Source organism: Cupressus sempervirens, chromosome 9 (assembly GCF_028749045.1).
Source record: "Cupressus sempervirens isolate cs-2001-9-10 chromosome 9, ASM2874904v1, whole genome shotgun sequence".
Taxonomy (NCBI): Eukaryota; Viridiplantae; Streptophyta; class Pinopsida; order Cupressales; family Cupressaceae; genus Cupressus; species Cupressus sempervirens.
The window spans coordinates 39,503,028-39,515,492 of record NC_143126.1 but is presented as its reverse complement, the minus strand read 5'-3'; the positions used below and the strand labels follow the sequence as shown (position 1 = coordinate 39,515,492).

Below are 12,465 nucleotides of genomic sequence, written 5' to 3'. Positions count from 1 at the left end.
ACAAAGACTTTAGGGTTATGAGTTTCAAGTCCTTTGGGTTGTTCCAAATATACCTCTTCTGTAATCTTTCCATTCAAAAATGTTGTTTTCACATCCATCTGATGTACTTTCCATCCCTTTGATGTTGCAATAGCTAGGATTGCTCTTATAGAGGTGTATCTGGCAACTAGAGCAAAGGTTTTTTCATAATCAATTCCCTCCTTCTGAGAGAATCCTCTAGTTACGAATCTAGATGTATATTTTTCAGTGCTACCGTCAGCAGCATGCTTGATTTTAAATATCCACTTAGAAGAAACAACAAATTTTCTTTTAGGCCTTGGAACAATTTCCCAAACATCATTCCTAATAATGGATTGGTATTCTTCCGTCATAGCATCCTTCCAAGCTGTAGGTTTACTAGCATTTGAAACATTGGTTGGTTCTGATTTAGATAAATCACACATGTTTGTTGCATAACTAGAAAATCTTTTGGGTCTTTTACTTTCGCTGAAGGTTCCAGATGGTGCAGCGAAGTCTTGTGCTTCCTCTACAACCTTAATAGCCCAAAGTGGTCTTTTCTTAGGATTTTGAGTTTTCTCAGTATTAAAATTTTGTATTTCTTCAATGTTCTCCCTCTGAAACTCAGATTCATGATTTTCTTCAAAACGAGGTATATGTGTAGGATTTTCAGAACTAGGGGCTCTTTTGAAAGCTAAGTCTTCTTCAAACATTACAACAAAGTTCAATGTTTTTCTAACCAAGTATGAAAACTCTATATGCCTTAGATGTTTCACTATACCCAACAAAAATACCTTTCCTTCCAGAGGGTTTTAACTTAGTTCTCTTTTCTTTTGGAACATGTATGTATACCGAGCACCCAAATATCCTAAGATGGCTTATATTTGGTTTAACCTTAGAAAAAACTTCTTCAAGAGTTTTATCTCTAAGGTGGGAGTGAAGACTTCTATTTTGAATATAGATAGCAGTACATGAGGCTTCTACCCAAAGACAATATTCTAAATTTTGATCAAATATCATTGCTCTTGTTGCTTCTATAATTGTTCTATTCTTCCTTTCTGCTACCCCGTTTTGTTGTGGGTTATAAGCTTAGTTACCGAATTCGTGCCCTAGAGGCCGGATCCGGATTCGGGTCCGATCCGGATCCAGATTCGTGCCTGGATTCGTGCAGATCCGGGCAGGATCCTTGTTTTACACAGTGGATTCGTCAGGATTCGTGGGCCACGAATCTTGACGAATCCACTGTGTAAAACAAGGATCCTGCCCGGATCTGCACGAATCTAGGCACGAATCCTCAAGGATCCAGCGTGAATCCTCAAGGATCGACAGGTTTAAGTGAGTCTAAGTTATTTAATATGACTTTTTTAAATATATTTTTTTGCTTTCTAGTACTAAAATGACCTTTTTATGCATTATATATACTAATAAATGAGAGAAACAAATATATATATATATATATATATATATATATATATATATCTGTTACTAGTTGGGGCTTGGGCAAGATCAGTAATATATATATATATATATTCACGAATCCTCCACGAATCCTAATCGGGAAAAATAAAAAATCACGAATCCACGGATCCGATTCACGTGCCCGAATCGGTAACTAAGGTTATAAGGAACAGTATACTCCCCCTTAATTCCTACTTCTTTACAAAAATCTTTAAACAAATCTTAAGTTCATTCCCCACCATTATCAGTCCTAAGAGTTTTAATTTTGTGTCTTGATAAGTTTTCAGTTAAGGTTTTAAATTCTTTAAATCTCTTAAGGATTTCTTTTGATTCTTTACAATTTAAGAAATAAATCCATGTTTTCTTAGAGAAATCATCCATAAAAAGTATATAGTACCAGAATGCTCCAAAAGAAGGAACAGAAATAGGTCCACACAAATCTGAGTGGATTAATTCCAAAACATTTTAAGTTTTTCTAGTGATATCACAAAATGGACTTTTGGTGTTCTTACTTAGAGCACATCCTTTGCATATGCCTGAATGATCTTTATTCAACTTAGGTAAGCTAGTAACCATCTTCTCCATAGTTGATAAGGCTTTGAAGTTTAGATGTCCTAACTTTCTATGCCACATTTTGTTTATATCAGCAGCTTTATGAATTAAGGCTTGAATAGGTTCTATGTTTAATTCATACAAGTATCCCTTTCTTTGACCAATCAACTTTCATTTCTTAAATGAAGAGTTCTTAGGCCATGTCATTACTTTACCGTCCATGAATGCAATATTATGTTCATCATCTTCAAGTGTTGTAACAGAGATTAGATTACTCTTTATTCCTGGTACATAGAGTACTCTTTTGAGATGGAGAGAAATACCCAACTTCAATTTCAAAGTGTAGTTCTCAATTCCTTTGACTAAATGAGTGGAATTATCACCTATGGTAAATTTGTCATTAACTTCTTCTAATATTGAGTCTAGTACTTCTTTGTACCCTATAATGTGTCGAGATGATCCACTATCAATTACCCATGCTTTGCTTGATACATCATTTGATAGTGCAGAATACAATACACGTTTCTCAAGATCATAGTTTTCTACTTTCCCAATAGTGTTTGTACAGTTTACTTGCTACTTTGTATTCTCACGGCAATTAGATCGATGGTGTCCAAATTTTTAACATTTGAAGTACTTTAATTTGGATAAATCTCTCTTAGGTTTGTCATTTCTTTGATTACCCTTCTTCTTCTTGAAGTGCTTCTTCTTACCTTTATAGGAATTTGTGTTGAAAACATGAAGTTCTTCATCTTCAGTTTCCAATTTTCCTCCTTTCTTAAGTTTCCTAGATTCTTCTTGAAGGCAATCCCCTTTAAGTCTATTGAAGTCTGGAAGATTATCTCTAGCACTTACTCCTTTTGAGAATGTTTTCTATGAATCCAGTAACCCATGTATAGCCATAAGTGTTAGCTCTTTGTCTTCAATTATGGTCCCTATACTTGCAAGTTCATCTCTTAGACTAGCCACCTTTAGGAAGTATGAATTCATAGATTCTCTCTTCTTTATCTATATATGATTTAGTTGCCTTTTTAGTGCAAGGGTTCTAGTTGCATTGTTAACCTAATATGCATTTAATAATGCACTCATCATATTAAATGTTGTCTGATGTTTCATTAGCATAGGTACTATTCATTTTGAACTCCATCTAATATGATTTGTACGGCTTTCCTGCTTGTTTTACTCCAGATAGTTTTATAAAGATTAGCATCAAGTTGCTTGCATTCCTTATCAACAAACTATATTACATCATTGTCTTCAAGAATCATCATAATTCTAAATTTCCAACAACGAAGTGTTCTTTTCCATCAAACCTATCTTCGGGTCTGATTGTGCTAGCCATTGAAGGTAGAAGGAGTTTGCTAGGTATTTAAATCTAATTGTAAATTTGTAGAGCCTAGGTTTCACTACCAGAGCTCTGATACCATGTAAAGTTTCTGCAAATTCTAAACAACCAAACTGGTATAATACCTTTCTTGACTTGCTGAAAATGGTCTTGAATATATCAGACCTGTATATGAAGTGTTATTTGGAGTAGAATAATTATTCTGCAAATGTTTTATACTTGCTACAAATCGTATAAGGCTGTAGATGCTAAAGGAGCAGACTTGAGTTTTTTGTGTGTCCTTTACCCACATTTACACATTACATAAATACAACAACCAAGGGGCATGTCCTTGAAAGGACATGTCCCTCTCTAGGTCGGCCTTAATTTCATTTCAAGAAATCAGCAAATATTCATTGATGACAATTGGTTAGTAACTAAACTAACTTAGTTTATTAATTTAGTCATTAACAATACTGCCTCAAAGAGACTCCGATTATAATCGAAGGAAATAACAATTATAAAGGCCTGTTTTACCTAAGGGATTTCATGCATAGACTGATCTGCTCGATCTGGAAGTTCAGATCAGTATATTATCAGAGTTACATGATATAAAATCAACATTAAATACTTTATAACATAATTTATTATTATATTTATATTTAATATTATTTTGTAAAGTCATATGCTTATACAATAATTTTTTTAAATTATAAACTTATAGTGCAAATTATTAAATACAAGTATACACAATTGTTCAAATCAAGTATATAATTTTTTATTTAATTCATAATTAATATATTTTTATATAGGGGAGGAGTTCATGTACAATTATTTTAATCCTAATTATAAGTCTCAAATTCCCATTCATGGATTCAATACTAAATGGAAATTCACCATTTCTACTCCTTGCACCTACATATGTCACAACATTCAACATACAGGTATAAACAATTCTTTGAATGCCAATCAAAGAAATAGTACCCCTACAAGATCAAACACTTATATTTTTCCAAAAAAGCATGTATTTCCTTCAATTCTGTCATAGATTATAGGAGTTTCATAGGCCTAAAGTTGCTAGAAAGAATTGATACTAGGCTGTGAAAAGGATTTCTAGCCCACAACCACATACCATTTGACGAGCGCTCAATCAAACTCTTTGGTGACTTGTGTCAACTACCACTATCCAAAGGCATTACAAGTTATGCATTAAATTCCTATGACAAAAAACTATGGAAAACCTTCACAAAATTATGACACTATCTAGACAAAATAGTTTACCAAAGTTGGGATGAACCTAACAAGGCTTGGGACAAAAAAAAATCCAAAAAATGTCCCCATTACCCAAATCAATTTAACCTTGGGAACAATAGTTAGTGATATATATAATACACTTGGAGTGCATGCAACTAGGTTGCTTTTTTTGAAGAAAGTGCATTTTATATTGTGGTCAAGTGTTCTTCCTCTTCGTTTTGTAGAGAAACATATGTGCTTTAAGATATGCAAGCATATCTTTTGAAAGTGAAGGTGGAATGTATATATGAGTTCCTGCAAGTTCACAAAGTCTTGAAATAGCTATGAATATCAACCCTTGTTGGTCAATGTTGTTTATGTCAACTGATATCATGTAAAATTCAAAAGTCAATATGCAGGGATGTCAATTCATTACTATACCAGTTTAATTTCAAGAGGGACATTGTTAGGAATGTGTAGTCCAACGGTCACATAACCTTTCACTTTCTCTCTACACTTCAATTGTTAGCATATATTTGTATAAATAGATGTGTACAAACCATGCATGGAGTAGTATTTCAAAAGTTAATAAACATATTTCATACATTGATAGTGGATACAGCTAATTTAGGGTGAACCATTATAGACTTTGAACTTGTCTATGGTTTTGGAATGTCTTTTTTAGGTTCTTCAAAACAGTTAGCTCTTGTTTTCTTTAACAAATTTCACCTAATGGGATCATATGATTGCAGGATATTCACAAAATGTATGTATTGCAAAGGCTTTATAGGATTTCAACAAAATACAAGCTATCAAATCATATCAATTTTCATAATATATAATCCCTACTTCTTACAGATTAGCTATAAATAGAAAAAACATTACATTGAAAGAACTATACCTTCATATCATTTAAAAATTAGTTTTTATTGTCCCTTTCCATAAATCTTCGGTGTACCCATTGCACACCAAGGTGCAATTGCTACTTCTAAAGTCATCTCAAAATTAAATAACAAATATGAAATTCTTAAACTCACTAAAATCTGCAGTTACAGAGCCAGAACTGGAGAAAACTCCAAACCTTCTAAGCAAGTATGATCTCTAAATGAAACCATTACAAAGGATTGGTGACCCATATGCAAATATCTCGAGCATTTTCATCCCTAAGCAAGAAGATGAGCTAAGTCCAATCTTGGAGAAAGGAGTTTGTTTTCATTAATAGATAACTTCTTTTATACCTAGCCTATCCTTTATAACTCTCTTTCTAATCTTAAAACATTTTTTTGCTTTAATCTATAAATTTGTAGAAAATGCAATATGGTGGTAGACTAATTTTGTACAATCACTAATGTGATTTCCCAATACATTAATAATTAAAGCAAGCACATGAGTGCATGCCACACAATTATCTCAATCCCCATGCATTTATTCTTCAACAAAGTAAAAAATTCTTTCAATATGTTTGAATTTGTATTGTGAGTTGTCATTGCTGCAGCAACTAGGAAGGCAGAGAGCAGTTCTGTTTTAATCTAACCAAACAAGGTTTTAAACTTTTTTCTTATGAAGGATACTTAAAAAATATTTGTAACAAAGGATGTTCAAACATGACAAGGATATGTATGTAACTCAAAGAACTTATCAGTACCTGGCAAATTCAGAGTAACACCAGATAATTAATACAAACATTTAAAGTAAGCTGAAAACGATAGCATGCCTCTTGCCCAAAAGGTGGGATTGACTATCCCTGATATTCTCCACTTAAATATACTTTTTCAAAGCACATTACCAAATACTGACAGAGGCAAGACAAAAATATAACCATCCTTATATTTTTATATCAATAACCCAAAAAAAGATATTAGCCACAAACACCTGAACTGAGTGCTGCACTCCATAAGAGAAGACAATCACAGATAACTAGGCATGCACAAAAGATACTTATTAATATTATACAAGAAAATTCAGCAATATAAAAAAACAGCACAAACCACTTAGTCCTTGCCAATAGCATAGAGAACATTAAGAATGTTTAGCACATCCATTTATCCAACTGGAAACAAATATATAAACTAACATAGCTATATAATTAAAACTGGACTTTCATAGTTACCTGGAAACCCTTTCCTTTGGCCCTTTTGATTAAATTCAAATTCTTTATGACACTTGACCTCTTTTTTGTTAGTTGTCCCTCACCCAGATTGTCATGCACAAGAAAGAGACGCCGGCTGACACTATATTTAAGGAAAGCATCCCCAAGAACTTCAAGTCTTTCTAGAGAAAAGCCTTCCATGCATCTTTCTGTGGTTATGGCCTCAAGAACCTGCTAATACAATAACAATATCTGCAGCTAAAAACATGGGATAGCCAGCTTTATCCTTGTTGCAATTGCTATAAATAGGGAAGAAAATTCAATATCAAATCGATGCCAATAAGGAATAAGCTATCAATCTGTTATTGTCATCCCTGTGCCTATCTAGATGAACACCAACATTATTATAATTATTCATGGTCAGTACCTACCCTGCTTGTAGATAGCTGAGATCCTTCTGGAAACGATATTGCCAAAAAATTCTTCAACTCAATAGCAACCAGAAAGTTTTCCAATCGATGCATCATTGATGGTAACAATGAAATTGAGCTTGCAAGATACTTCGAGAATCCTGTGAGCTTCATGGTACAAAGTTCTGGAGGCAGCTCTACAAATTTCTCCTCCAAAGTCCCATCTCCTGGCATTTCAGATTGAATTAGAAATGTAAAACTAGCAGGAATGTAACTCACCTGGTAAAAAGGGCAGATCACTGTACAGAAAAAATGAACCATAACTGCAAAGAATATTAAGAAAAATGATTAAAAAATTTTAAAAATTTGGGTGACAAGGAAAACAAAAGAGCATAATATGTCCCATGGCCAGCTTCTATGTAACGCTATGAATTTGAAGATAACCTCAATTTCCAGGAACTCGTAAACACCCTGTATAAGATATCACACTCAAGAACTTGCCCATTACCTTTCCCCTTCTGATCTGGAAACCATACTAACTTTACCTCATCAAGTCTGATATTTGGCAGTATTAATGATGACGATAACACCAAATAATCACACCAATTTGGTCATACAGAAAGATGAGACCATGAAGATGCTTGAGAATCACACCATAACAACACACGTCATCGAAGTAAATTTATGCTATATTTATATAGATATCAAGACTAGAAGACAGGCTTTCTAGATTATAATTTTCTTAGCACAAACTAACCATGAAGAAATGAATTTATTAATTCCCTTCTTTAGATTTGACATTGTCATGTCTCCTTATCTGGTGTAAGAAACTGAACACCCTTAGCTTTCTTTCCACAATTTCCTTGCAGGCAAATGGAATGGTGAAAAAGGAAACTAATTAAATATCAAAATTTAAATTGCCAAAAAGTAACATCGTGTTATATTCTAGAAAGTAAAATGATGAGTAATATATATTTTTTTTAAATGTTATATAAGTGAGTTAAAAAGGTTTCATAGGCCCAAGACTTTAGAAGTGAGTATTTAAAAGGACACTAATGTTGAGGGATAAATAAAAGAAAAGATATAACTATTCTATTATTTCCCTGGAAATAAATTTAATATTAGTTTTCCCATTACTCTACACCATATTTAAGAGGAAATATTTGAGTATAGCATTCATCTACTTAATTATGCGAAGTCTTACTTAGGCTTCGGTTAAATTACTTGAGTTACGCAAAAGCATGATTTTAAAAAGTGCAGAATCCATGATACCCACCATATGAAATAGAACTAGAAGTCAATTCTAGTTATCATCAAAGTCTAGTGAGTTTAATCAGATTGGCTGACTAAAGTCGTCTAATCCGTTGTGGGGGTTCACAAGCAATCACCTTCGATCAAGACATATAACTTCGAATCAAATTTAAGGAACATTTAATCATAAAAATCAAGTATGTTATCCAATGCTTAGGCTAGAATCAATCAGTATTAGAAGCATTCTATTATTGTAGCAAATGTTTCAATGTAGCTATTAAATTTTGACAAGAGTCTATATGAGTGGTTTTAATGTGTCAACAGGTTCCTTGACCAAATTCCATAGGTGAACCCAAAAACGAAAAAGAAAACTAACCAAAAGACATGCTCTTAAGTAAGAAATTGAAAACAAAGCTTATGTAATCACTTTAAAAAATGCTTATAACAAATTCTAACCTCGTTTTACTTGTGCTGGATTATTTACTTGTGACCTAGCATGAAGCAAGTTGCGCAAGTTAAACAACTGTTTTGCCTTTAGTAATGGTTGCTCCTTGTACTCTAGATTCACATTATGCCTGCAATTAAAAACTCATAAATCTTGCATCATGTTGAGATATAAACATAGTATATGGTATGCAACACCACTGAAAAAAAGGTCTCCCAATGTTTAAAAAATTTCATTGTATGGATCTATTTGTTAGATGTAATGATAAGCATTCCATTTGTATTGAAATAAACTAAACAAGCAATAGCACTTTAGTGTGCAACAGGTACACCGCAGAAGTTCTAAGGTCAAATTAAGTGTTTTTAAATTCAAGACCATGAAACCTTGTGACCCCAAAAATGGAAAAATCTGGCTACAGGCGTACATAAGATTCAAAGCAGAAGGGACAAGTACATGTACATTCAGACCCATGAATTTCTTCAGAAAAAGAGAAAAATCTATTTCCATATCACGAATTTCTAATTTCATTCCAACTCAAACTTGATACAGCAACACCATTGATGTTGTCAAGGGCCACAAACTAATATTCAAAACCATGAAATCTTAGACAAAGAATTAAAAAATAAGGCTTTAAGCATCCAAAAGATTCGCAGCAGAGAATGTACAAGTACATCCAAACCAATGAATTTCCCTCAGAAAATTTTCAAAATCTATCTTCATATCAGGAGCTAAACACTTATAATATAAGTTTCATGGCAAATGGGGCAAGTCCCGTTATAGCTCTGAGCCCACTTTTCAATACACTTTGCATGAAACATACTTCCACAGCAACCCATTTTTGCCAATTCCTCCTCTCTCTCATAATCACGAAGACAAATCGCACACTCTTACTTCTCTCCCTCCTCCCCTGACAGGTAATTAATCACTGCCATTACAACAGTCTGAGGAGGCAAACGAGCTACTTCACAGGCACTGCCTCTCCCAAATGAAGATCATACTACCATCATCACAACCACATACCAAACTCTAAAGTTAAGGGGAAAAAATCTCTTGTAAACCCTAAAGCCATGGGAGTTGATACCAGAGATTTTCAGAAATTCAATCAAATTAGAGGCATAAGAAAGGAAGAAAAAAAGATAAAACTCTTCTACAACCTAAAATCAAGGTGGTCACTGACATATTTCTTGAAATTATAATTTGTACACTTTGTAAGCGCCCATAGTCCTTGCAAATACAACCCAATATTATGAATTTACATAGAGGGGTAAATACAAATCAGATACCCCAGCCACATAAATTGTTCACCAAGCATTCAAAAAGTAAACAAAATTGAAAATTAATAAAAATATCAAAACCACCTGATAATTTTGCTGATCCGCTAGAAAGTTGACAGAATAAAGCTAGAAATTCCACAACTCTGATTTGAAGGTCCCCGTCAAAAAGCCTAAATTTTTGTCTCTGGGAAATCATTTCATTCAAATGCTAATTGCAGCAAAATCATTAAGCTTTTGTAGTTTCACAAACAAACAGATCATTCTTGCTGTTCACTTTAATTTAGGAATAGAATAACACGTTTATGTTGGGTCTCAAATCGACCAAAGAATAGTAGAAATTGGGAGAAACTAATTCAAACGGTGGAAATTCCTATCTAAAGACGGTGTACTATGCAGTGGGCAATGTTTTACCTTGGATCACCATTCAACTAACCCCTCTTAAAGAAGAAATTTGTGGGCGAGAAGTCTATTCTCCTTTCACTATCAAAAGGATGCGGTCGAGATTACATCAGGGACCGCAGGCTCTCTCTCACCAATAAATGCAAAAATGACAGTTCTCCATCCATAGAAACGATGCTTCAATAAAGCAACCAAAAGACACATCATCATTTGAAATGATGGACAACTAAGATTAGTCCAATGGTAGTCATTGTAAATTTCAGCAATTGGAACCATTAGATTCAATAAAATAGGTTGGGGTCTTTTAGACAAGATACTAAGCTCCTAAATCCATTCATCAACATAATTGGTTAATAATTAAAATAACCAACTCTTCTTTTTCTGAAAATATATAGAGATATGGCAAGGGAGAGTTGCAGCCTTTACTGATTTGGTCTTTGGCTGATCTTTCGATGGCACACATACCCTTGGCTAGCTAGGGTTGGTGGAACTTGATCTTGTTTCTCTGGTCTGCTACAATGGCTCATGCCCTAGATGTGTTGAGCTTTAGGAAAAGAAAGACAATGCCTATTCGATCCATTGCTCCTCGTGACAGGACTGGATGCCCTCTGCTTAGGTTTCAATTGCCTGTAAAGCAAAGGACTGCGAAGGGCATGAACATGGAGGCTCCTGAAGATGCACTGGGAACCAAAGCATATGGTGTGGACATCTCACTGTTGGAGCAACCTGTTGGGCCATCGAGCTACAAGGAAGTTTTCCTAGTTTCTCCCAGGAAGATGCTTCAAAGTGGTTCAAAGATTGACAAGGTATTGGTTGTTGGCATGTCTACTTTGTCCTCTGTACGTTGTGATTGGTCATGGTCACATTTTGGTCTACCAGTGACCTCGTCGTGTCTACATATGTAGTTTTATTACGATAATAGATAGTTTCTATTATTTTTGTTCAGTATCTAATGGTTATCTATTGTAATCTTCTGTAAATATTACAATGTTTTTAATATTTAGTTTTAAGTTTCTAGAATACTATGTTTCTATTCTTTACGATTGTTTCTTAAGGAAACATCGTTCAGTCTCTTGTATAAATTAATCTCTTGATCTCTAATAATAACAAACAAATATTTTCTAATTACTTTGTAATATGCTATTAGAGCCAATACTCTAAATTTTTTCGAAAATAATTATAATTTCTTTGTTCAAATTATCTGCTTTTTTATTTTCGAAATTATTTATATGCATAATTGCTTCCAACTCTCTCTCTAATCCGACTAGGGCTTCCGTTCTAAAGAGATTTGAATCAGCCAACTTCTGGTTCAGTTCTGCAACCCATTTCTGTCTAGATCCATATGTTTTTTCTACACATTTCTGACATTTTCTATCAGTTTTTTTGCATTAGGGCTGTTTTTGTTCAAAACCCTAATTTTTTGTACCGGATCAAAAAACAAATCATAGATTCTTGGTGGGTTTTTTGGGATCTCAACTGGGTTGTCATCTGTTTTTCTGGGTGTCTCAATTTTCAAGCTAGCAAATCCAAAAACCAACAACATATTCTTTCTGGGTTTTTCGAGCTCCCTTCTCAATCATCCATAAATTTTTTTGGATCTTCCATTTTTTGCCTCGAAGAATGTGCCTTCACAAATTTTCATGCTCCATTGAAAAATGTGCTATGGCATCTCTTACTAATATTCTAATCAAGGGAAATTAGAAGTTCAACAGTCACCATTATGGCAAGTGGAAACAATGGATACTAACCATCTTCAAATATTGTGACAATGATAAGGTGGTTTTGGTTCTCAACAGAGGTCCTCTACTCCAGCTTCAGAAGGCTCTAGGAAAAAGAACATTCAATGCAACTGTTGTCACAAGTATGGGTACCTAAAGGTTGAATGTTGGAAGAGCTTAGCTGCCCTATCTAAGCAATCTGGTTCGCAACCCACAACGAACAATGCGGAGCACTCTAAGCAAACAGAATCTATCTTTTACGCTTTTTAACAGCTTCGTGCTTTGGATAGATTAACCATTAAGTGAGGGTATTAT

The 12,465-nt window shown here is 34.0% G+C and overlaps 1 protein-coding gene across 4 annotated transcripts in view; it reads right to left on the bottom strand.

Annotated features, from left to right (window-relative positions):
- The window catches only part of DCL4 (dicer-like 4), a 337,223-nt gene that overhangs the window by 84,514 nt on the left and 240,244 nt on the right, over positions 1-12,465 (bottom strand). For all 4 annotated transcript variants that reach the window (XR_016355843.1, XR_016355845.1, XR_016355844.1 and 1 more), the window contains exons 17-19: positions 8,771-8,889; positions 7,085-7,290; positions 6,675-6,884 (exon numbers count right to left, since the gene is read on the bottom strand). Coding sequence is in view for 1 of the 4 variants with exons in the window: in XM_089798919.1 (XP_089655045.1) it covers positions 6,675-6,884; positions 7,085-7,290; positions 8,771-8,889 (535 nt within the window). In the remaining 3 variants the exon portion in view is untranslated. The remainder of the gene's footprint in view (positions 1-6,674; positions 6,885-7,084; positions 7,291-8,770; positions 8,890-12,465) is intronic.